Consider the following 27,175-nt stretch of genomic DNA (forward strand, 5'->3'; position numbering starts at 1 on the left):
TGTATCAGTGTGTGTGTGTGTGTGTGTGTGTGTGTGTGTGTGTGTGTGTGTGTCAAGGAAGTAACATCTGAAGAAATCTGACCTTTCCTTACCTGTCTTCCCCCCATCTCTCTCTCTCTCTCTCTCTCTCTCTCTCTCTCTCTCTCTCTCTCTCTCTCTCTCTCTCTCTCTCTCTCTCTCTCTCTCTCTCTCTCTCTCTCTCTCTCTCTCTCTCTCACCGTTACTGGTTCACTATTTATCCCTTCATCTCCTTCCCTGTTCCCTCCCTGCTGATTCATGTCTTCCCTCTTCCCTCCCATCATTCCTCTTCCTTCGCCCTCCCCTCCCTTCTACATACCGTCTTCCTCATGCTCTCCTCCTCCTCCTCCTCCTCCTCTTCTTCCTACTCCTCCTCCTTTCCCTCCTCCTTCGTCCCGTCTTCCTCATGCTCTCCTCCTTCTCCTCTTCCTTCTCCTTCTCCTTCCTTCTCTTATTTGCTTTACGTGAGGGTGTGCCGTAAACATTTAATTAACCTGTGCATACCTGGTGCTCCCCCAGACACAATATATCAAAGGTTATTAGGAATTATCGCAAACTATCTTCCTCCTCCTCCTCCTCCTCCTCCTCCCTCCTCCTCCTCCTCCTCCTCCTTCCTTCGTCCTCCGTCACCACCACCACTATCACCACTATCATCACCATCACCACCACATCCTCTTCCTCAATTTCCTTCAGTATTCTCTCTTTTTATTTCTCTCCTTTCTCTCTCTCTCTCTCTCTCTCTCTCTCTCTCTCTCTCTCTCTCTCTCTCTCTCTCTCTCTCTCTCTCTCTCTCTCTCTCTCTCTCTCTCTCTCTCTCTCTCTCTCTCAATGACACTTCAATGATACGAATGATTATAAGTGAAATATTGGTTAAAAAAAATGGAGGGAAGAAAGAGAGAAAGGTAGAGGGAGGGAGAGAAAGGTAGAGGGAGGGAGAGAAAGGGAGAGGGAGGGAGAGAAAGGGAGAGGGAGGGAGACATGTAGGGGAGAGAGAGAAGACCCATTCAAGGGAGACGGGACATTAAAATCCATGAAGGTAATGATTTGCGGAGAAGAAACGTGACCAGGTGTGCACCCTTAATTACATGATGACCCCTTCCCGCCCAGGTGAAGGAGGAAGAGGAGGAGGAGGAGGAGGAGGAGGAGGAGGAGGAGGAGGAGGAGGAGGAGGAGGAGGAGGAGGACGGATAAGAAAAAGAAAGTTAAACAGAAATGAAATAATAACTGGAGAGGGAAGGGAATAAGGATGTGGATGGGGTGACTAAAACAGAGAGAGAGAGAAGAGAGAGAGAGTAGGGAGAGAGAGTAGGGACGAAGGTGTAAAAGGTAAGAAGGAAACCTGACCATTGTATAGCCGGGCCATGATAATGAGTTTGTGGGTATTACCAATATTTGTTTTATGCCCACGTGAGCCAGGTAAGGAGGCGGCCAGGTGAGGTCTCATTACTAAGCCTCCTTTTGGCCTTCTCGTGTCCCCTCCTTCGTCTTCTCTGTTTGGCTACGTCTCTTATGGGAGTGTTTGTGCCTTGTTGTGTTGTGTGTGTTGTGGTGGTGGTGGTGGTGGTGGTGATGTGTGATTGAGTGGTAACAGTATGGATATCTGATGAGAGAGAGAGAGAGAGAGAGAGAGGGAGAGGGAGAGTTTATATATGACTTGTTCACTGTTTCATTTTAGTAATAACAATGCACTTCAGTACTGAGACGCATTTTTACCTAGAGACTTGTGTACGATTAGACCATTTTATTGACATCAGGAAAGGTTTATGGAGGTCAGAAGATTAATGGCCACAGACTTCACTATTTTAATCCCCCACATAAGTTTCTGAAGCTGTATAAAGTCACCAAGCAGTCACCAGAATGAATATGGAGACGTGTCCTGGTACTCAAGGGGCTAAAACGAAATTATATACATTAATGAAATACTAGCGGGATATAATCAATTGCCAATGTGTCTCCTTGAACGAAGTATCTATTGGACAAAATATCTAGTTTTTTTAGGTTTTTGTCTCTATTTTGCATTTTCTTTGTGTTCTATTGGATATTGTTACCATTTTATTATCATTAGACAGTGTGTGTGTGTGTGTGTGTGTGTGTGTGTGTGTGTGTGTGTGTGTGTGTGTGTGTGTGTGTGTGTGTGTGTGGCTTGTAAAGGTTTTAGTTTTTTTTTCTTTATTTTAGAATATTATTGATTTTCCGAGTGATAGTGTAATGGGTGTAGCGTTCTCTCTCTCTCTCTCTCTCTCTCTCTCTCTCTCTCTCTCTCTCTCTCTCTCTCTCTCTCTCTCTCTCTCTCTCTCTCTCTAATAATCACTAATAAAGCCTCGGGGTTGTTATTTACGGCCGTCGTCGATAAGTGTGACCAAGTCGTGACATTGCGGCGGCCCTCCCAAGACGCCCCGTGACCCCGACCCACGTACGGCCCTTCCAGCGGCCCTGCAGGGAGGGAGCCGCGCCCCCCGGGGTCTGCTTTAACCCAACGGCTGGGCGCTTTCTACATGGGGGATGAATGCCTCGTAAGTCTGGGGATAAAGGGGAGGTGTGGCAGGAGGAGGAGGAGGAGGAGGAGGAGGAGGAGGAGGAGGAGGAGGAGGAGGAGGAGGAGGAGGAGGACGAGAGTAAAGATTAAGTGATGGAAAGGAAGGAGCATGAGTCTAAGAAATACGTAAGGGAAAGTGACGCGTGCTATTTATTTATTTTTTTAATTTATGTCTCGTTAGTGCGTGTAAATTTATGCTTAAAGTAATGGGTTTTTTTTCCTTTTATTTTATTTTTGTTCTTTTGAAAGTGATACGTTTTGTTATCTTTTTGTTTTTGTTTTTTATAGTGATGTGTATTATTTCGGGGTTAGATAGAAACTGCCCGGTGTTGTTGTTTTTCTTTCTTTCTTTCTTGTGATCATAAACGAGATTGACTTGAATGAATAAAAGAATGATGAAAGAATTCTACTCTAGCATTTAATGGCCCCGTGCCCCGAGCTCTTTAATATTATTTGATAGTAAACCTTTCCTCTGTCTTTTTTTTCCTCTGCACGTCAATCTGTCTTTGTTCAGCCTGCAGCGAGCGTGTCAGCAGCTTGGTGCGCCTCACATCCCGGGACGTCCAAGGTTATGCCTGCGAGATTTGGTGTGTGTGGTAAAACGTTGTCCTTATGATTTTGACCACATTCTTTAATACCCACGAGTGATTCAAGCAGGTTTTTCTTTTTTTTTTTTTTTTTTTTGGTGGGGGGTTGGGGGGGGAAAGGTTGGCCAGAACACCTCAGTCACCCTTGCTTAGATCATCGTTATGGCTTCGAGATGTGACGCATGGTAAAACGTTGTCCTTATTATTTTGACCACATTCTTTATTGCCCACCAGTGATTCTTGCAGTTCTGTTTTTGTTTATTGGCCCAGAACCCCTCAGTCACTCTTGAGATCAGCGTTATGCCTTCGACTTGTGATGAATGTTTAAACGTTGTCCTTATTATTTTTGACCACATTCTTTAATACCCACCAGTGATTCAAGCAGTTTTGTATTTGTTTTGGTGACCCAGAATCCCTCAGTCACCCTTGTTTAGGTCAGTGTTATGCCTTCAAGATGTGGTGTGTGGTGAAGTTGTTGTTTTTTTTCCTAATTCTACCACATTTACTAGCCACCACCGATTTATTAGTAGCTTTTGGTTGATGTGGCACAGAATCTCTTAGTCATTCTTCCTTAGATCAGAGTTATGCCTTCGAGATGTGTTTGGTAAAGGGTTTTTGTCATAATTTTTACCACATTTATCAGCCACCAGCGATTTGATTAGAAGGTTTTGCTTGGTATGGCCTAGAAACCCCTCAGTCACTCCTCAGATCAGAGTTATGCCTTCAGGATGTGGTGCGTGGTAAAGTTTTTTTTTCATTTTTACCACATTTATTAGCCCCTAGCAGCGATCTTATGCGGTTAAATTTTCTTTCTTGGTGTGGCCCAGAACGCCTCAGTCATCCTTCCTTTACTCAATCCAGCGTAATGCCTGGGAGATGTATTATTTTTTAACCTATTTCGTTTTTATTGTCCAAAAGCGATCTTAGCGTTAAACTTTTTTGCGTGGTGTGGGTCAGAAGGTCTCAGTCTCAATCACCCTTCATTTACTCCCTTCTGCGTTATGTCTGCGAGATGTTTTGTATTATTTTCAACATATTTCTTTTTATTAGTCAACAGTGATTTTGTTAGTAGTTTTAATTTTGTTTGGTGTGGCCCAGAACGTCTTAGTCACCCTCCTTTACTCCCTTCAGCGTAGTGCTTCCGAGATGTCTTGTCTAATTCTTAACGTATTTCTTATTTATTAGTCACCAGCGATCTTATTTTCGGTTAATTTTTGTTTGGTGTGGTCCAGAACAGTCACCCTTCCTTTACTCCCTTCAGCTTAGTGCTTCCGAGATGTCTTGTATTATTTTTAACATATTTCTTTTTCATTAGTCACCAGTGATCTTATAAGCAGTTTTATTTTTGCTTGGTGTGGCCCGGAAACCCCTCAGTCACCCTTCCCTTACTCAGCGTTAAGTCTGCGAGATATTTTTTGTATTATTGTTACTATATTTTTTTTAATCACCAGCGATCTTATGAGAGTTATATTTTTGGTTTAGTGTGGCCCGGAACGTGTCAGTCACCCTTCCTTACTTGAGGGAAAGAGACGCGATGAAAAAGGCTTGCTACCCACTCCTCGTCGAAGTCACCACGCCAAGGAGATAACAATAATGGAGTAATCTGCAGCTCGTATAGTCTTCCAAGGCTTTGTGTGGATTTTGTCATTGATGCAGCTGTTATTGACATTCGTTTTATTGATCGAAGTGTTTTCTTACTTGTTTATGTGGGTTTGAAATGCGTCTTGGCTGACTTTCCGACTTTTCCTTACCGTTCTCTTCCCCATTTTTTTTGGGGTTACTTTTTTATTTGTGTGTTAGGAAAGGTTATGATAAGATATTTGTAGGTTACGTTAGGTTGGGTTAAGTTAGGGTAGGTTTGGTTGGGTTTGGTGGATTGGATTGGTTAGGTTGGGTTGGGTTAAGTTAGGTTAGGTTAGGTTGGGTTAGACAAGCTTGGTAGGGTTAGTATTCTAGATTGTCAAGTTACACCGTGCCGAGTTTCCGATTTTCCTTTCCGTTCACTCTCTTTGTCCAAACCTATCCTCCATTCACCTACATTCGTCCTTTCACCTTTTCTCTCCTGTGTCAAAGCTCTTTTCGAAACGGTCTGGGCCTTTGTACTGTGCTCCGACGCGCGTGCTCTGCGGTGACTGGGCGGGGATCTGCCTGCGTGGAAGCCTTGACGAATGCAGGACTCCCCGTCAGGACCTTATGCAGAAGAGAACCCCTGGCCACTTACGATGACTTACCGACCCATCACTGTCACATGTAAGGCCTCCGAAATCCCAGTCCCGCGTCACTAACCCGCAGGACACAGCTGGCGTAATCCCCCGAAGAGAGGATCCAAGCATGTTCTGTTTGTCCCTCCGTGGGGCGCTTGGCTAAGGAAGGAAGGGGCTGGGAAGGGTGGGAGAGGGGTCTGAAGGTACTGGGAAGGGCTGGGAGGGAATGTGGTTGGTTTATGAGTATGGTGAGTTAATGGGTATGGGGCAGGAGGGAAGATGGGTAGTTGGGGAGGATAAAAATGTGCAACTAGTGGTGGGGGAGTGACTAGGAGGGGAGGTAATGGAAGAGAAAGGCGTGAGGTGAGGGGAGGATGGGGATGAGGCAGTGGTGGTGGTGGTGGTTGAAGTGAGTGACCGGCGGAAGACTTACTGGTGTTCTTTGACTGATGGGAGACTCAGAGGGTGTTCCGTGTGTTCCGTGTGTTCCTGGTGTTTCTTCTTTTCTTTTCTTTTTTTGCCGGGTTTTCTTGGTCTCCCTCCTCCCCCCTCCCGCCATTTCCCCATCAAGGAGCTCCCCGTCTCGCTTCCTTCCCTTCCTCCCCACGCCACAGAGGACCACCCACCACCAACACGTTCCCTAATCACTTGGAGTCTCATTCTTCTATATATGTGTCTTCTTCTTCTTCTTCTTCTTCTTCTTCTTCTTCTTCTTCTTCTTCTTCTTCTTCTTCTTCTTCTTCTTCTTCTTCTTCTTCTTCTTCTTCTTCTTCTTCTTCTTCTTCTTCTTCTTCTCCTCCTCCTCCTCCTCCTCCTCCTCCTCCTCCTTCTCCTTCTCCTTCTCCTTCTCCTCCTCCTCCTCCTTCTTCTCCTCCTCCTCCTACTCCTCCTCCTCCTCCTCCTCCTCCTCCTCCTCCTCCTCCTCCTCCTCGTCCTTCTCCTCCTTCTTTGCCTTGCCCTCAACACCATCCTTCTTTCCTTTCAAAACCCCGCCTATGAATCTCTCCCTATCTCCACCTATCACTTCGTTACATCTTATCTCTCACCTTGCTGTCCTTTCAACTGCTGTATTCCTCCTCACCTCGTCTTTAAGGCACTCGTAGCATTTCTTAACCCTCGTTTTCTATACCCTTTCATCTGGTCCTCGTCGAAAATTTCCATAGATTCCTCCTCTTCTTTCCACCCGAAGAGGAAAGGACAGGAGGGCAAATGAGGCAGTGGCTGGACCCATTTTTAAGGGGTTGGAGTGGGCCAGGTGGGCTCTGAATAGCTAATTAGCCGGGTACCTGGACGGACAAGTAATGGAGGGGGCCAGGTGGAGAGAGAGAGAGAGAGAGAGAGACGGGGGAGGGCAGGGCAGCTGAGAGGACGAGAGAGTTGTGTACGCCTGTTTGTTCCTTGGTATCGAATATTTTAAGTAGCTTGTGAGAGAAGGTTCCGATAAGACTGGTTGATGTCTCTGTCTTCTCTGTGGTCTTCTTCGTCCTCCTGTCACTCTGCTCCTGGGCCTTCTGTCGGTGTCGGTGCGTCTGTCTAGTGGTCTACCGACTTGTGTGCAGTCCTGTTTGTGCTGTGTTTGTTTTTCCTCGCTTGTGTCTTTGTGTTTGTGTGTTTTCTGTGTGTGTGTGTGTGTGTGTGTTTTTTTTTTTTTTTTTTTTGTCTGTATGTGTGTGTTGTTGGATGTAGGTACCAATTATATTTGTGTAGTCTCTCTCTCTCTCTCTCTCTCTCTCTCTCTCTCTCTCTCTCTCTCTCTCTCTCTCTCTCTCTCTCTCTCTCTCTCTCTCTCTCTCTCTCTCTCTCTCTCTCTCTCTCTCTCTCTCTCTCTCTCTCTCTCTCTCTCTCTCTTCACCTTTCATCCACTGGAGACATAAAGACCATCAACACTAGAGAGAGAGAGAGAAAGAGAGAGAGAGAGAGAAAGAAAATAAAAGACATGCGATAGAAGATTCAGCCAAAGGATCTCAAACTCTCAAATTCTGTCCCTAGGATCGAGTTCGCAGCCGCAGGAGTCATTCACCAAGGGATTAGGGACAGGTCACCCGGGGAATGCCTGGATCAGATTGCATTAGGTCAGCGTTAAGCCAGATTGATTTCGAAATGTTTCCTGGCCTCGCTTCGTCCCAGTCAAGGAAGAAATATTGACTGGGTTCGAAATATGAAGCAAGATGGATTAATATTGAAGTTTTTTTTTTTTTTGGGGGGGTGGGCGGAGTGTGTTTAAGTTTCTCTTACTTGTTCATGTTTTTATTTTGTTTATTTATTTATTTTGGAGTGTTGCAGTGCAGTTTATTCATTTATTTATTCATTTTCGTTGAAGTTGCTTTTGGATCTTGTAATAAAGTATGTTGACTTGATTTTATATGTGTGTGTGTGTGTGTGTGTGTGTGTGTGTGTGTAATGTCTAGATCATCATTATAAACTCTCTCTCTCTCTCTCTCTCTCTCTCTCTCTCTCTCTCTCTCTCTCTCTCTCTCTCTCTCTCTCTCTCTCTCTCTCTCTCTCTCTCTCTCCTTGTCTTTTTTAACCCACACACCTTACCATTTGCTATTTCTGATGGGACAAAACGACACACCTGAGGGCGGACAGGTAGCTAGCGGCTGGAGGGACAGGTAGACAACACTTGCAGGTAATGTGGTTCGCTGCAGTCGGTATTTTTCTGCTCCGTTGCTTTGCCATTACTGCGAAATAAACGTGGGCAGGTCATGTCGCGCGGGGAATTGACAATGGATAGATAGAAGGGTGGCCAGGCAGAGATGAGCTAAGACAGGCCCGCGGGAGACAAAAGGAACGAGTTGGGAAGATGAAATCGTAAGATGCTGAGGTGAACTGGGCCGCGGGGGAAGAGAGCGGAGATTGAGAAAGTTATGTTACATGTTCTGCCCTCCAGCGCTGCGCATGATGATGATGATGATGATGCTTTTTATTCTCTTCTTTCTTTTTTTTATCTTTTTCATGGGTGTGTTGCAGTGTGGCGTGTGTTTCTCTCTTCTCTCTCTTCTCTCTCCCTCTCTCACTTTTTTTTTCTTTCTTGCGTGTGGGAAGGAAGTTATCACGAGGTATTGAGTGGTCTGTGTGTTTCTTTCATTGGGTATTAAGTTGATGTTCTATAGTACGTGTGTGTGTGTGTGTGTGTGTGTGTGAGAGAGAGAGAGAGAGAGAGAGAGAGAGAGAGACCAGTGTGTGTATCCAAGCGTTATTTTCATAGTTCTCTCTCTCTCTCTCTCTCTCTCTCTCTCTCTCTCTCTCTCTCTCTCTTTCTCTCTTTGTCAGGTGTCGAACCCACACTCGCTAATCCTCTCATTCACATTACCTTTGTGCGCGCCTCTATCCTCGCCAGCGGTGTGGGGGAGCAAGAAAGAGCCAAGTTCCCCTTAACACCTGCCTCTGCTGGCGACACACGTTTGGTCGTCGCCTCTAAAGACCTCCCGCTGGCATTATTTCATTCCTTCCGAGTCCTTTTCATCATTCGTATTAGCATTTCTTTGTGCTGTTTTCTTTTTCTCTTTTTTTCTCGTCCCTTTGTTAAGCTGGGAGTGAAAATAAGAAGCCAGGGATTTGGTAGATAAGTAGACGCAAGGGAGGAACTGAGAGGATTTTTTTTGGTGTAAGGTTGTGTAAAAATTTGTTTTATTTATTTTTTTTTTTTATTCTATACACGTGTTTTCTTGTTTTTGTTATTTTTTTTCTTCCTAAAGCTATTACTGATACGCTTCCCCTTTTTCCTTTCGTTTTTTTTTTTCGTTTTTCACCTGTGCGCTAGAAATGTTTCAGACACGAGAGGAGGAAAAGAATTATTGGTTCTATTTTTTTTCTTCTATATATAATCTTTGTCAGTTCCTCTTTTTTTTCATCTTCTCAATCTAAAGTGCTTACTGATGCTTTTATTTCGTGTTTTTTGTTGCTACTACCATACACACACACACACACACACACACACACACACACACACACACACACACACACACACACACACACACACACACACACACACACGAATAAGTAAATGAACAAATGAATAAAACAGAAAAAATAAAAACGAAGAACAAGCAAATAAATAAATAAATGAATAAGTGAGTAAATTAGAAAAATAAAAAAAAGGTAAAATAAATGAATAGATAAATAAATAAAGATAGTATTGAAAGTAATGGAGAAAATAGAACATTGATAAGCACTGAAGACAACTCTAATTACCAAGAGAATATTGAGTTACTTGTACAGTGTGAAATAACCTGATGTTGTATGCACAGGCTGTATTACCCATGTACATATAGAGCTTACACTCGCGGCGCTCCTTTGAACACCCCTACTAACTTTCACGCCCCTGGACTCCACACATTAAGCCCCTTCACTTTGTATTCAAACCGTACTCGTTGCTATTAAGTACGTACACTCCCTCCCTTCACACCACACCCTAATCCACACTTTCACACACTACACTCCCTATGAACCTTTATCTCTTGTCCTTTCACACCCTCATCTACACTTATATACACTCGGTTTACACTCAATACGTGGAAATCACACTAAACAAGACATATCTGTTATTTTACACCATACACACACTACGCTATTTTTGCTTATATATTTTTTTTACACCTTTCTCATTGTCTCTACATCTAAACTACACCTAATGCTTGATATCTACACCTATTTTACACGCCATATGCACTCCTCTACACAATACAGCTATTCTACACTCTACACACACACACGCTTATCTTCAACGGTACCTTTTTTTCACACTAGTGCAGTATATCATCCTGTCTATACCTAAATCACTCTCAGTACACACCTGCGTCTTTCCTCACACACTGTATCTATCCTGTTCTTCCATTTCATTAATAGGAGTAAGTAAATAGACACTCTCGTACTAGATTTGGTATTCTTTTTTTATATATGTAAGAGGTGAAAGCTGGTCAAAGGCAACATAAAACGGAAAAAGGCCCACTTAGTTGCCAGTCCCCTTGCATATCCGAGAGAGTGAGCCCAAAAAAGGGATAAATGTCGTAAAATTTCCCTCTTAAATGAAGTCACGCCATAGGAAGTTGGAAATACAGAAGCAGGAGGGGAGTTCCATAGTTTCTGTTTTCTTTTACCCTGCCGTGTTCAGCAAAGTCTCATCCGTACCTTTATCTTGCATCTATAAGACTCACACACTCCATACACCATCACCTATACACTTTTCCACCCTCCCGTCACCCTCCGACACCCTCTCTTCACCCTACCGTCACCCTACCGTCACCCTCCCACGCCCCGACCACCCAAACTGATAACCGGTGGACCCTTGCTGTCTGAGCTAATGGGTGGAGTTCTCTGCTGGTTGATGGAGTGATTGATGAGCCTCAGGCGATGGCCCAATCCAACCACCCCATCCCACTCTTCTCTGTTTCATCCCCTTCTCCCATTTTCTCCTTCCTTTCGTTCCTTTCCTATCCACCTCCCCTTTCCCGTCTTTTTCCATCTGTCCTATCTCTCCCTCTCCGTTCCCCTGTTTGCTGGATGCTGACGGCCACGCAGGATCCAAGTCCCGATATTTTACTGTTTACTCTTGACCAGAAGCAACACCCACAGGCTCTTTTGTCCTCCGCTTCTTCGTCTGTTTTAAAAGTTTGGGGTCTTTGGCGAGTCTCCTGTATTTAGTTTTCGATATCTGTCCTTTCTTTTACTTATTTTTTCCTTTATCATTTTTCTTAAGAGATGGAATGGCCTAAACTCGCATAGATTATTGTTCTGTTTTATTTGGGAGGGTAAAGAGAGAAAGAACATCTCCGTCTCGTGTTTTTTTTTTTCTTTCCTTTTCTTTCTTTTTAGCTTCTTTTTCTCGCTTCGTTCCGGGAGTGTCATGTTTAAAGATCCACCTCGACAAACGTAGTCAGTGTTGGCGTGTTTGCTGAGGGTAAACTGTGCACTGGATGTGTTGTTATCACTCACCATCGTTTTGTTGCAGGAGTCTGGACAACAACCAGCTGCAGCACCTCCCGGACAACCTCTTCGCCAACTGCCCCAACCTCTACAAGCTGTGAGTACCTGCCGTTGTTGTGGCTCCCGCGAGGTGCCGCCTGTCTTGTGTTGTCTTCTTGCCTCGCTGACCTTCGCTGTCTGTCTGTCTTTGTGTCCCTCTCCTCAGTGCTCGCCCCTCGCCGGGTACACACTTCACAATTCTTTACTCCATGTTTCATTTGCTCTCTATTGTCTGTGTTTGATGGAAAAATGTTTGGTTTTAACCTTGTTTTTTTTTCCTTGATAAGGATATAGATCATCTAACATAAAAGGCAGATTACTTTACCTCATGTTCTACTTCATGGTATATGTTTGACGGGAAACTGTTTGTTTAACATTTGATCCGCTCGCTGCACGTAAAGATCGCCTTGTTGACGAGTTCTCAAAAGATCAACTTTTATCACAGAAGTAATGTCTGTGCTCAGTAACTGTTTGCAATTGTGACTCATCCCTAAGCAGCCTTGTAATGCTATAATCCCCGTAACCTTTCGGGAGCTGCCACACTAACGCGACTGTGCAGTTTGTTGTGGCGGGGAACCTGTTTCCACGGGTTTCAGATGAGGCATCGCCGCCAGGCCTCCTCACAGTGGTGGCTCACAGGCCTGCCGCGGGGCATTCAGGGGCTGCAGAGTGCCAGTGGGAAATGCTTCTCTCCGCCACCTTTTTAGGCATTAGTTATAGTGTGCTTACGTCTTGCTCATAATTTCATGCTTCGCGTGTTTTTCTCATACGGAAAGGAATTTCTTTTTAGAGATTGTAAAATTATGCTAATATTTTTTCGGTAAGATCACAGGCTCGTGAAGTGACAGACTAACTTTGACATGAATATGAAAAAGTATTTTTTTTTTATATTATGTTAATTGAAAACCTGAATGGTGAGCGCCGGGGCAGAGAATGTGTGAAGCAATCTGGGAAAAGAGTGTTGAAATTTTCCTTACGAGTAACAGGAAAGTTTTACGAAATATTGAGTGTTGGTGAGAAACAAAAGCGACTCAACCCGGACATTGTCAGTGTGGCTGCATGAACCTGCCAGCGCCATGACTCCACGCACCGCAGGCCGCGTCATTACAAGTTTATATTTATTAAGAGAATCATTTTGAATCTGACAAAGATGAAGAACAGTACATAATCGACGATAAGTGAAAGCCTCGCACCGGCACAGTAATCAGACCATTGACCAGGCTCGCTTATAAAAACTGGAAGGACACGAGGTTCTGAAGTAGGTTCCAATTACAAACTATGAGGCAACACCTTAACACACACACACACACACACACACACACACACACACACACACACACACACACACACACACACACACACACACACACACACATACACTTGTCCTCGGTAAAGTGATTAGAAAACATAGTAAGCTGAAAGTAAGAATAGAGTCCAGTATTCTCCTTTTAGTAAATTGAAGGTTGGGGAAAGCATAATTATTTTCGAACTTGACATTGCTCAAACATTTATTTCAAAAACTTACGGAGAATTTTATCAGCAAACTTTAAGCGCGGTGAAGATAATGACTGAGTTTAGCTTCTTACTTACAAAATATCCTTTAAAAAATCTATTCCCTGTATTTTTTGCTGCTTGAATCACCAGAATCCGTTGATTATTATAGGTATTCACTTTTTTACACGACATTCCATAAAACAATTACAAGGAGCCAGTTTTTATCATGGCACCCTAAACACTTGTCCGTCCCGCCGAGCAGTGAGTGAGGGTGTGGTGGCCGCTGTGACCCTCGCCTCCCTCGTCTCCCTTGTCTCCCTCTCACTGCTGGGCCGACGGGTGTGGAGGCGGAGTGCTTGAAGGCCTCACCAAGGTACAGACCCTCGCCACGGCCTCGCATTAGCCGGTTTCAGTGATCTAGTAGCGCTAACAAGCTTCACACTTACGAATACCAGCCGAGTCTTCCCGCCAGCTGCCTTGAGTTGTGCCTTGAAAAACACTCATTAATCAACGAACAATGAATTACTCGGCACCACGAGGGTAACACACACACACACACACACACACACACACACACACACACACACACACACACACACACACACACACACACACTGGCTCACTGTGTACACGCGGAAGCTCTCATCTGAACCTTGCACGCCAGATGTATCACCCCGCAGGCACGTACATGTACACACACAAACATACACTTGCGTAAGGCGATCCAAGCTGCTCAGTGCCTGTCGGAGCCGCTGCTGAAATGTCGGGGAATGAAGAGGAACGTGAGAGTAATGAGACGGAGGAAGGGAAGGAAGGGGAGCAGGAACATTAGAGGGATGAAGACAGTTAGGGATTATTTGTATTACCAGAGAGAGAGAGAGAGAGAGAGAGAGAGAGAAAGAGTTGTATAGTTCAGTCCTTGCATGTGTAATATGTCTAACGAAGAAGCAACAGCAGCAGCAGCGGCAAGAAAGAAAGTGCCGTGGGAGAAGACCTTTCCTGTCATCATTTTTTTTTTTTTTTTTTTTTGCTGTCTATGCCTTTTGCGAGGAAAGCAGAACCGGGAAAGGGTTGTGTTGATATTGTGGGCAGCTGTACGTGTGTGTGTGTGTGTGTGTGTGTGTGTGTGTGCCTTGTCCGTGCGCCACCTACCACGCATCTGTAAGTAGCTCAGTGCACAGTGGGCGGATGACTCTGGCAGGAGGGTGAGGTGAGGTGAGGGAGGGTCTTTGCCGCCCAGGTGTCCAGCTCGAAGAAAGAACACCGCCTCCCCAGCACCCGGGCGGCGAGGGACGTGTGAGCGGTGATGGAGGGACGAGACAAGGGTGAAGGGAGACGTAAGGACCAGACACGTCACACCTGCGGGCCACATCGCGTCTATCCTGAGCCACCCGCCGCGTACTGGCCCATATATCTTGCGGGAAATAATAAAGAAGAACTACGCTTTTTTTATAAGTCTCCATTGCTAGGCTATTCGTATGTATGTTCAGCGCTGTATACGACCTCGTGTAGCATTTTTTAGTATAACTTACGCGCAACTTCGTCTCCGTGGGGTTAAAAATTATATATACGCCCTTTGGAGGGACTTTCCTGTTCCCTATTATCCCAGCATTTTGTCTCATGCCCAAAAGGAGAGTGTGGACACGCCCACATCCGCCCACCGCCGCCGAGACCCGAGTGTTGCCGCCAGTGATGAGTGTGCGGGCGTGGGCGGGACACACACCCTCAAGAATTATCCACCCATGTTCGGCCGTAGTCCCTCGCCCACCTATACCCACGCCTGCACCCACGCCCCTGCCTGTAGGGAGAGGAGAGGAAAATTGAATGTGCAGTATTGAAACCCAGCGGAAGGAAGAGGCCGTGGCGGAGATTGGGATGTGTCGGGCAGCGTGTGGACCGAGGCGCGGTGTGGGGCTGCGGCTTCCGGGCCAGGCTACCGGACGACAGGGGAAGCTGCTGCTGCGGAAGCCTGGGAGGAGACCAGCAGCAGCAGCAGCAGCAGCAACAGCAGCAGCAGCTCGTCGCGTGAAAGGTGGTGTTTAGTTACTGATCGCCGCGCCAGATAAAGTCTTCGTTTGCTGTTTTTTCTGTTTCTCTTTTCCCGGCGTGGCGCGATAAATCAGAGAAAATAGAACAAAAACGCTGCCTATGACTGAAAAATCAAGTCGGACCACAGTTTCAGGTCACATTATGGCAGGTAGGCGTCTGTTATCTTCACGTCAAACAACTACACAGTTTTCCAATTAATTTAGATTAATTGGCAGCCAAAAATATACACCTTTCCCTCACACATTATGGCCCCGCCTCTGATAAAACAAAACAAGGAGACCTATGAATACTAATGAAACTAAAATAATTTAAACAAACAAGCACACGTGAATGCACATTGTAATAAGCTACAAGGAAAACCAACACAGCGCAACACATAAACACCATGAACAACAGTCTTAGCCCCGCCCACCACTGCAACAATTGAAATACATGAACAAAACTTTTAAGTCGCTGCGGAAAATTTACCCCACGAGGACTGAAGACTGAGAAGTGAGGTTAGGTGAGGAGCATCGAGGCGGGTGGCGGAGCGTGGACGGCGAGAGGAAGATATGCTGTAAAGATTAGAATATGTACCAAGTTTGGATCCGGGGCAGTGAGTTTCTCGGGTTTTGAATAAGCAGCGTGAGTTACGGGTATCAGATAGGTGAGCGGGGCAAGGCTGGGGCGGGGCGGTGGGCACAGGGGACCATTAAGGGGCAGCCATACCCTCTGGTCTGAGAGAGAGAGAGAGAGAGAGAGAGAGAGAGAGAGTTAGTCATTCCATGTCGGGGAGAGGAAGAGCAGTAGATTAAGGAGGAGGAGGGATGAAGTGAGAAGAAATGGAGGAGGAGGAGAAGGAAGAGGAGATAAGGTTGGAAGCTTGTCTCTTTTTCTCGTCATGATAACGTCACATCCATTTTGTCATTAAGTGAAATGACAGACGCGTGGAGACTTGGACGCGACGCCTGGAGGGAGATGCGAATGAGACGTGAGAAGAAAAATAATGCGAGGAAAGTGATGAGTGATGACAGAGATCGAGTCACTGGGAGAGACGAGGCCACGGAAAAGAAGCTCAAGAAAAAATCAAATAACTATACCAGAAATCCAATACCAACACAGGCACGCACAAAAAGATACCGAAGAAGAATGGCCGGCCAGACAAACAAGGAAACTCACTCAATATCGGCTAAGAAATTAAGGAAAAAAAAAAAACACACACGCGCGCGAAAGGAAGAGAAGGAAAAAAAACACACCAAGGATAAGAGAAAGGCGGAAGGAAGGAAAAAAAAGAGGGAAGGAAGAAAGAACGGCTGATAAAATACGGGAATTGCTGAATACTTTACCTTAACCTTCGGGAGCCGAGACTGTCTTCACCGAACCTTCCGACACGCGAGGCTGGGATGATGTTTACTGGGTCTGCTGGGGGTGTAAAGGGGATGGATGGGCCCATTTGTGGCCTGTGCAGGGGAGTGATGATGTGGAGGGACGGGTGGAGGGCGAGGCAGGCTAGGAATGAAGGGAGACTAGTGAGAGAAATTATTGGTCTAGTGAGTTACAGTGAAAGAGATGAGGTGGAAGAAAGTGACCGATTGAAGAGTAATAGGAATTCTGTATGAGATTTCTTTTATGACGGAAGGGTGAGATGGGTCTTGGGGGCGGGCGTGATGGCAGGGAGGGCCAGGAGGGGATATGGGCGTGTGGGGTCGCGGGTGGACATGTAGGCAACTCACACACGCCCATGTTGTACAAACAGTGAGTGATTGAGTGGGTCTGAACCTTGGCCCCTACACGAACCATGGCTGTGTGTGTGTGTGTGTGTGTGTGTGTGTGTGTGTGTGTGTGTGTGTGTGTGTGTGTGTGTGTGTGTTACTTTTCAACACACACATACAGTTTCTCGTGGCGGTGTCGAGTGTCGGGCAGGTTCTGGGACGAGGCGTGTGTGTGTTTTGGTTCGGTCTGTCCCGGGTGTTGTTTGTCGGTGTTTGTTTGGGTGTGTGCTGGGGAGAGACACGGAGGTCGAGAGCTGAGATGCTGCGGTTGATTGAGGAGTGGCTGACGGCGATGGGTTGACAGTCGGAGGAACGGGTAGTAGCAGCAGTAGGAGGAAGAGAAAGGAGGACAAGTTGTAGGAAGAGGAAGACGAGAATGAAAAAAAAAAAGGGGAAAAGAGGAATAATTGAGCCTTCAACACGTAACCTTCCATATTCACCACAAATATTCGATAAAGGACACAAAGGTACACGAATATAATAGAGAATACCAATAGAAGACGAGCACCAGGAAAAGGAAGATGATAAAAGGAAGAATAGTGAAAAAAGTAAGAAAATTATTGAACTTTTACCCTCAAACCTTCCACATTCACAAAGAACAGTCGATCAGAAAACCAAAGATACACGCACGCATAGAAGAATAAACACTACAAGAAGACAAATAGGAAGGTAAATAGCAGAAAGACAAAAAAAAAAAAGAAAGAAAAGGAAAGTAATAATTAACACTAACCTTCACACATTCTCACACATAATCCATAAGTAAACCAAAGACACACACACACACACACACACACACACACACACACACACACACACACACACACACACACACACACACACACACACACACACACACACACACACATAGAAGAACAAACACCAGAACAAGACAAATAGAAAAAATAGAAAAAGAATCTTTAAAATACATCCAAAATCACACCCACACACAAGAGTCAATTGCCAAACCAAAGACACACACACACACACACACACACACACATGGAAAAACAAACACCGGGACAACAGCAATTCAAGACACATAACGAAGGAACAAAAGGGACAAGTTATACGTTCCATCCTGCAGTAAATCCAGGAAGGTGTTGGTGTCTCTTGCCTTTACGTGTCCTCTCTGCTATCGGGAGGACTTGAACTCTCACCTCACCTGTCCCCGGGGAGGATAAAGGGCAGACCAGGTGCTTAATTAATGACGTGATTAAGTAAGGTTGTGGAGGCCAGGTAGCTTATGGGCAGAAAAGGGTTGTAAGGGTGATAACTCGCTGCCACACGATTAATAAGGCCACATTCCTGATTTGATGTTGTGGATGTGTTGTCTACGGCTTAATTCGGATAAGGATTGACTCTAGCCACGGTTTAATTTATTCTCTCTCTCTCTCTCTCTCTCTCTCTCTCTCTCTCTCTCTCTCTCTCTCTCTCTCTCTCTCTCTCTCTCTCTCTCTCTCTCTCTCTCTCTCGTGGGCGTAGATTTACAGTGCATAGTAATTACCTGAGTGAAGAAAAAGGTGTGTGGGAGGAATTGCTATAAGTAGATTGTTTCTCATTCAATTAAAGATGAAACAGATAAGCCTTAACTAATAAATCGTCCTCACAAAACGTATCCATTTTATATTACTTTCCGAGAGTTTATTTGCATTCCTCTCTCAAGTGTTTGACTAACGATGCGCGAGCGATGTTTACAGGATAGTGTGTTAACCCCCTTCAGTACACAACACACCACGACGCGTTTCCATATTCATTGTGGTTAGTATTTGGTGATTTTATACAGCTTCAGAAACTTAAGTGGGGATTTTAACAGTGAAGTCTCTGGCCATTAATCTGGTGACCTCCATAGACCCTTGCTGATGTAAATAAAATCGTCTAATCACACCAAAAATTTCATGGGTTAACTTTTCCTCCGCTACGACGTCCTGTGTTTGTGTTCTGAATGCCGTTACAGGATTGTATCAAAAGTTCGTTTCTCTATTCGCTGAGTGAGTGTGGGGAAGCGGTGAAAGAATTGTGTGAAAACAGACATATAATTAAGCCTTCAACACGTAATCTTCTATATTCACCACAAATATTCGATAAAGGACACAAAGATACACGAATATAATAATGAATACCAAGAGGAGACGAGTAACAGGAAAAGGAATACAACAAAAAGAGAATAGTATATGAAGACAAAAGGAAGCTGAAAAAAAACAGACATATAATTGGGCCTTCAACACGTAACCTTCCATATTCACCCCAGACATTCGATAAAGGACTCAAAGATACACGACTATAATAATGAATGCCAAGAGAAGACAAGCACGATAAAAGGGAGAACAGTATATGAAAACAAAAAGGAAGCTGAAAGAAACCAAGCAGTCTATCATGAATCGTACGTATTTTCATCTATTTTAGAGGTAATCTTTCACTTACACCCTTTATGATCTTGTTTTGTCTCAAGTATTCCACCAACGAGCAAAACTTGGCCAGCTTACGAAGAACACTCTGCACACATATGCACTGCTGTTTGATACCTGTTTGTTCTTTCCTCGCTAGCAATGAAAGGTTTTAGTAAGGCTTTAAATTCTATTGTAATATGCGAGTTAATGGTATTTGTAAGGGCAAGACAACACCCGTGATTAACCAGCAGTGGACGCCTCGTGTGGTGTGGCTGCCAGAAGTCGCTACCAAGACTATAGGAAAAAAAATCTGCCAACTACACCATGACATCCCTTCGTAGCGTGACTGTGCTGGTGGATCAAGGTCACGTCACTCGTAAACAAAACACATTAGCAGTTATTTCGTTTTTTATTCACCCGAAGCGATAGCGTGTGGTTGAGTTCGTCGTCCAGAGACCTTGGCATTTGTATAGTTACTCTCATTCACCGATTTAAAACACATTAGGTTGCTCATTAGGTCTGAATGTGCCTCTGCTCGGCTTATCTCCGCCAACAATAAACTGTAATCAACCCAATTATCTGAAAGTGTACAGGGTGACTAGGCGCTGGCACACACACACCAAACAGTAGCTTCGTCTGCATGTGTGTGTGTGTGTGTGTGTGTGTGTGTGGTCAACGAAGCCTCAAATAGCCCGCCTTGAGCGTCACCGAAGCGGTAGCGACTGGGAGTGACAGGAGGCAGACAGTAGGCAGTGAGGGAGGTAGATGTTTTGGGTTGGCAGAGAGGCAGACAGGCAGACAGGCAGACCCCGCCACCTCGACCCTGTCCTCGGATACTGTTGCCTCTGCTTCATAAATCACACTCCTTCACCACAACCTCTTCGTCAGATAATCCTACGAACCCACACTAACCTGTTCTAGTAGTATTTTATTTTCTCTCTCTCTTGCACGTAAAAATATAAAGTTATGTGGTTTGGCTACAGAATTCCAACTCACCGACCTTCACCACCAGGTATAGGGAGGTTCTGGGAAGGGGGTGGAGGGATAGGGGGAGGATCACTGGTTCGCTGGGAGGGAAGGAGAGGGAGGGGCATGCGGCAGCCAAACAGTACAAGATGGATAGCGACGGTGCTACAAAGACTGCCCTGCCCCAGCCACACAGCCACCCACCCAGCCACTCACACACACAGCCACCCACACACACAGCCACCCACCGCCCACTGCCCACCGCTCACCCGCTGCCTGCCACCCAATGAACCACGTCACTGCTTCATCCACTCATCACACACACACACACACACACACACACACACACACACACACACACACACACACACACACACACAGGACTTCAAGCACGTCGTAACCTTTCACCCCTCTCACTCTCCTCAGCCACTTCTAGACATGAGTGTTTGTATGCGTGCACGTCACACATCAGTTTCCTCTTCTTCCTCCTCCTCCTCCTCCTCCTCCTCCTCTTCCTCCTCCTTCTCCTCCTCTTCTCTTTCTTTGCCATTATCACCATTCATTTCTTTATTTTCTTTCACTAATCTTTCTGTTACCTCACCATTTTCTACTTCTTTCTCCTCCTCCTTCTCCTCTTCCTCCTCCTCCATTTCTTTACTCTCATCCACCAGTCTCTCATTATCTCCTCATTCTCGACTTCTGCCTCCACCTCCTCCTCCTCCTCCTCCTCCTCTTCATCCTTTTCCTCCTCCACTTCCTCATTCTCTTCCACTTGTCCTCCTTTGACCCCTTGTCCTCCTCATCTCACCGCTCAATCCCTCTTCAACTAATCCTCCTCTTCCACATTGTTTATCCACCTCACTTTCCACTATTCTCCTTTCTAACTCGACATCAGCATCTCTCTTCACTCATTCTCTCTCTCTCTCTCTCATTCCCTTTCTCATTCTCTAATCCACGCTTAGTCTCTCACTCCCCTGGGCTACCTCTTCCACTTCCTCATTCACCCCTCCACCCAGTCACACTCCACCTACTCCTGCCTCCACTCCGCTGTGCTCGTGCAGGGAGTGACTTCAGTGCCGCGTGTCATCATCTCCGCCCTCGTAGTTCATCTCCATAGTAATTACTTCCGCATTTCATTACTCCTGATGCGGCGCTCGGGGCGGGGCGGGGCGGGGTGGGGCGGGTTATGGGCTCAGGTAGGGTAGCATGGGGCACGGTGGGGCTTTGAGGCAGAGAACACAGGAACGAAAGGAAAGTGAAAATGAGAGATGAAAAAAGAGGATGTTTGTATGTATGTGTGTATTGACGGAAGGTTGAAGTGAGAGAGAGAGAGAGAGAGAGAGAGAGAGAGAGAGAGAGAGAGAGAGAGAGAGAGAGAGAGAGTAATGTCATCTCTATTAAAGCTCAGATTGAGTCAGCAAATCGGGAAAAATAACCGGAAATGTGCGATTATTCTGTGTGTGTGTGTGTGTGTGTGTGTGTGTGTGTGTGTGTGTGTGTGTGTGTGTGTGTGCGGGGCTTGATATTACCCAGCCACAGTGCTACACCGTCTGTAGTTAGGCTTATCCTTTGATACCTCATGTTTCTTGATCTGCCTCCCTCCCCCCTTATTCTTCCCTCCACCCCTTCTTCCCTTCCTCCGTCTTCCCTTCCTCCTTCTCTTCTCCTATTCACTTCCTGTTCCTCTTCTTCTCTTCACTTCGATCATTCACCTTTGTTTCTTTTTTTTCCTTCCCATTTTCTCTCACTTTCTTTTCTCTTCCCTTTTTCTCTCACTTTCTTTTTTCTTCCCTTTTTCTCTCAATTTGTTTCTTCTCCCATTTTTCTCTCACTTTCTTTTCTCTTCCCTTTTTCTCCCTTTTTTTCTTTCTTTGCTATTCTTCGTCATCCTATTTGGTATCCTTGCTTATACTCTCCTTCTTCTTCTTTACAACTTTTTTTCCTTTTTTTTATTCCCTTCCACTTCTATTTCATTTATCCTTTCTTTTTAACATTGGTCTAGTTTTTCCTTTTATATTTTTCCCTTTTTTATTTTGCTACTGAATTTCACTCTGCATTATTCATGGTGTGTATTTCATGTCTCTCTTTTTTTCTTTTTCTGTGTATATCAATTTCCCTTCTTGTTCCAGCGAGCGCCCCCTACTGTTCCATATTCCATCCATATCCATTCTCATTTCCCTGCCTCCCTTCTCTACCCTCCATGCTTCCCCTTCCCTGCCTCCCTTCTCTGCTCTCCATATGTCCCCTACCCTCCCTGTCAGCCTACCTCCCTTCCCTGTCCTCTCATACCTTTCCTACCCTCCCATACCTCCCCTGACCTCCCTGTCACCCTGTCCCCTTCCACGTTAGGTAATCCATGCTGGCGCCGGTGTGTGATTATAATAAATGTCCTGGAATATTGTCAAAGCGAAACCTGGAAAAGAAGGGAGAGAGAGAGAGGGAGAGAGAGACGGTGGGAGGGAAAGAGTGGGAGGATGGGACGAATGGAGGGATGGAGGGAGAGAGAGGGAGGGAGGAAAGGCCACACCATTATGCTAAGTGTGTATGGAACCCTATACGACCAAGGGCGGAGGGTGGAAGGGGAAAAAAAGGGAAACTAATAGAAAAAATACTAAAACTGTGTGGTGATTTAGAACTACGTGAAGAGTTTTTAAAGAGGTGAAGGCTGGAGAAAATTGTGATTGGAGGAAATGTTGAAGGAACTGATGAGGAATGTTTACAAGGAGAGTTAGAAAATAAGGAAAATAAGTAAAGAAATAGGGAAATCTTTGAGAAGTCTTTAGGCCTACACGTGTCCGTCCCTGAATAAATAATTTTGCTGTTAGGAAATTGTTTGAAAAAAAAAAATAGATAAAGAATAAGAGGAGTGAATAACAAAAGTAAATATTAATTAGAAGAAGGAGAGTTTGGAAAATAAGAAGCTTTAAGAAGTCTTTAGGCCTACACGTGTCTGTCCCTGAATAAATAGTTTTGGTGTTAGAAAATTGTTAAAGAAAAATGAAAGGAATGTATGATAAAAGTAAATATTAATTAGAAGGGGAGTAAGAATGTAGGAAAATAAGGGAAGCTTTTAGAGGTCTTTGGGCCTACACGTGACAGCCCCTGAATTAATAGTTTTGGTGTTTGGTGTTTGTAAAAAAAAGAAAGAAAGAAAAATAAGAGGAGTGAATAAAAAAAGTAAATATTAAGACAAAACTGACATTTGAACATTTTTACACTATTCTGGAACATTTTTAACGCTATTTTACTTTCAGGATTTCTACATCAAACTAAAGATTTATTTGATGTACATTCACATTTTTTATTCGTATTTCTTATTCTATTTTTATTCAGATTTTCATTTTAGTAGTTTTTATTCACTCTTAAGGCTCGTTTCCGTCACAACCCTTCATGCACAACAGGTAATAATTCTTGTGTGTGTGTGTGTGTGTGTGTGTGTGTGTGTGTGTGTGTGTGTGTGTGTGTGTGTGTGTGTGTGTGTGTGTGTGTGTTCGTGCGTGCTATTATTCTGTCTCTATTTATCTGTCTTTTCCACGACTGCTTGTATTTCTTTTGCTATCTTGAAGGACTCGACACATTCTCAAACACTGCGCTGCTTCTCTACATTCAAAACTACACTCAAGATTTCAAGACATTTATCTCTTTTTTGGGGGCTAACTCTCTCGGATCTGCAAGGAGACTGGCAACTTAATAGGTCTTTTTTCTCGTTTCGTTTCCCTTGGCCAGCTTTTCACTCTTACATGAAAAAAATCTGGCTGAAGTCTTATTGGTCTGTTTAGTAAGTTTTAATGCCTCTAGTGACAGATTAACAAGATTTCAACATTAATCCTTTCAGTACTGGGACTCATTTCTACCTTAAGTTTGGGTTTGATTAGATCATTTGATATTAGGAGGGATCTTCACTGTTTTAATCCCCTCATAAGTTTCTGAAGCTGTAGAAAATCACCAAATAGTAAATAGAATTAATATGAAAAACGCGTCATGGTACTGAAAAGATTAAACGCCTTCAGTGCCATGACGTTGTTCAAATTTATTCTGCTTACTATTTGGTGATTTTACACACCTTCAGAAACTTATGTGGGGATTAAAATAGTGAAGACTCTGGCCATTAACAATTCCTTCAGTACCATGACGCGTTTCCATATTCATTTTGCTTACTATGTGATGATTTTATACAGTTTCAGAAACTTATATGAGGGATTAAAATAGTGACCTCCGTAGACTCTTCTTAATGTTAATAAAATGGTCTCATCATATACAAATCTCAAGGTAAAAATGTGTCCTAGTACTGAAGGGGGTCAAGTTTCTGGCCTCCATAAACCCTTAAAAATGTAAATGAAATTGTCTAATCATACTCAAAACTCATGGTGAAAAATGCGTCACAGCACTAAAAGGGTTAATGACAAGAAAACCCGAGTAATTACCTCCGCGGACTTTGTAAATCTTCTGGCTTCCATAAACCCTTAAAAATGTAAATAAAATCGTCAAATCATACCCAAAGCTTATGGTCAAAATACGCTACACTACTTAAACGGTTAATCCCTTCAGTACCATGACGCGTTTTCATATTCATTCTGCTTACTATTTGGTGATTTTACACAGTTTCAGAAACTCATGTGGGGGGATTGAAATACTGAAAGCTGTGGCCATTAATCTTCTGACACCCATAGACCCTTCCTAATGTCAATAAAATGATCTAATCGCACTCATATCTCAAGGTAAAAATGTGCCCCAGTATTGAAAGGGTTAAAGACAAGAGAAAAAGAAGAGAACCCGACTAATCATCTCCGTGGCCTTTGTAAACAGTCCTTGTGAGAGAGTGAAGCATTTTGAGAATCTGGTTCCGGTTGATTCAGGTTCACAATGATAAAAGCAAAGTGATATAACGCGGTCCGCTCCTGAGACGAGGCTGGGATGTCTAGGTAATCGCCCCGCCAGTGAATGTGACGTGTGCAATTGACTTTATTGCTCGTCCTTTTCCTCGTCGCCATAATTCAAGGAAAGGATGGAGAGGAAGAATTGCAAGTTGAAAGTTATGAAGTTCTAATCTGATAAATGTCATTTTTTTATAGTTTTCTTTTTTTTTCCTTTTTATTTTTATTTATTTTATCTTTTATGTTCGTTGAGCTTTCTTTCTCTCTCTCTCTCTCTCTCTCTCTCTCTCTCTCTCTCTCTCTCTCTCTCTCTCTCTCTCTCTCTCTCTCTCTCTCTCTCTCTCTCTCTCTCTCTCTCTCTCTCTCTCTCTCTCTCTCTCTCTCTCTCTCATATCCGTTATTCTCTCCAGTGTTTGTTTACTTCCCCCGTGCTGGCTTTAGATTGTTTATTTGTTGCACTGTGTACTGTTGTGCATATGAGAGTGACACGTGCTCTGCCGTACGTATGTTTAGAGGACACACCAGCAGGCGGTCTGTGGCCCATCCCAGCCGCGCCCTGCGATGTCTGTCAGTTCCTCGTTTTCTTTGTAACCAAGAAACTTCGTCACCAGAGGGCGCAGGGCGAGACAGGAGCTGGGCAGGGGGGAGAAAGAGAGAGCGTAGATGCCAAGTTGATTTCTTTTAGTGTGCGTTGGTTGAGGGTCATTAGCTGAGGTTTTATTACCCGTTAAGGGACGTAGTATTACCTTTCCATGGACTAATGATGCCCTTAACGAGGAGGGATGTAAAGGACGTGGGGAGAAAAATAAGAAACAGCAAAATCAGATAAGAATATTGTGATGATCTGCACCACAGGGTTTTGTGAAGTTGATGTCGAGAAGGTCGAGGCTCCGGAGATGATGAGGTGGAACTGTGATCTTGTGACAACACCAGGGAGCTGCATCCTGACTGTGGGCGCTGTGGGGGTGAAGGTGAAGAGCCAGTATTCTGACACGCTTTGCTCTCTCAACATCACTGCTTTTCGAAGGCTCTAGTTGAAGATACTCGTGTTGTAATGATATTTTTATGGTTCTGATGATGGACTGGCAAGATTTCTAGTTTATCATAAACGGAAACCTTCTTCAAAACTCAGCTTGTCGTATCTGTGGCGTTGGAAAACTGTAGTAATGAGAGTGCAAGGCATTTTTTAATACGCTCGTTAGTGGAGCAGTGGCGAGGAAGGGTGGAGTTACTTGGGGCGGTAAACGAGGCAGGTCAAGGAAGACAAAGAGTGTATTAGGCGGAGAAGGTCCGGTTGGGGCAGCGGTGGGGCTTCACGAGGCGAGTTGGAGATGTGATGGGATGAGATGGGGCTGGCTGGGGAGGAGTATTGTGCTTGGCGATGCATGTTAGTGCTGTGATGACGTGAGGTGGTCTAATTTGGGCTAATGAGGCAAGGTGCGGCTGGTTGTGTCTAACTGGGACTGTGTTGAAGCTTATTGGGACTAATTGGTTCTTATTAGAGATGATTTAGGCTTTATTGAGGCTTGTTGGATCTGATTGGGGCTGTAGTAAAGCTTGTTAGAACTTATTTGAATTTTGTTAGGTCTGGTTGGGGAGTATATTGAGGCCTGTTAGGGAATGATTAAGGCTTGTTGGGGTTGATTGGGATTGGGATGAAGCTTATTAAGGTTAATTTTAATTTTGTTAGGTCTGATTGGATGAATCGGAGCTATGTTGAAGCTTGTTAGGCACTTATTAAAGCTTGTTGGAGCTGATTGGGACTGGTTGTGCCTTTCTTAGTGTTGGTTGAGACTGTGTTGAGGCATATTGGGGCTCTATTGAGGCTGATTGGGGCTTGGGGCCTTATTGGTGTTGGCTGGGGTCGTGTTGAGGTTTCGTGGGGTTCGATGAGGCTGGGTGAGGTAACCTGGGGACGTAAAGTGACTTGAGTATACCCGAAGCTAATGGAGAGCCGGAATCTGTGGCCGCCGAGCCGTCGTGTGTCGTGGGGCCGAGTAATTAGCGGGAGGCGAAGGCGTTCTCTGTCACCACTCATGATTAACGGTGGTGCCTCGTCCTCTGGTAACACACACGCTCCTAAAATATTTCTCTCTCGGGACTTTTAGCTTTTAGGGCCCAAAAGGTCATTATGGGAGCACTCGCCTGAACTCTGCTCTCAAAAATGCCGCCGTGATAATTTTTACAAACTTTCCTCGCCGTAATGTTGAGTCGTTTTGTGGGAAGGAAAGTTTTTATGCGATGTGGAGTTTGTTTTGTTTTTAATCGCTCGGAAAATTGAATAAATGCGAGTTAAGTTTTGGTGTAATGTTTAATGAGAATATGGTGTACAGGGTGGTGGGAGA

At 44.6% G+C, this 27,175-nt stretch overlaps 1 protein-coding gene across 1 annotated transcript in view; it reads left to right on the forward strand.

Annotated features, from left to right (window-relative positions):
- The window catches only part of LOC123508487 (protein slit-like), a 339,938-nt gene that overhangs the window by 281,247 nt on the left and 31,516 nt on the right, over window positions 1-27,175 (forward strand). Inside the window, 1 exon segment of the mRNA XM_045262247.1 lies at window positions 11,296-11,367. Within this exon segment, the coding sequence (XP_045118182.1) occupies window positions 11,296-11,367 (72 nt within the window).

The sequence above is a fragment of the Portunus trituberculatus genome, chromosome 24 (assembly GCF_017591435.1).
Source record: "Portunus trituberculatus isolate SZX2019 chromosome 24, ASM1759143v1, whole genome shotgun sequence".
NCBI classification, from domain to species: domain Eukaryota; kingdom Metazoa; phylum Arthropoda; class Malacostraca; order Decapoda; family Portunidae; genus Portunus; species Portunus trituberculatus.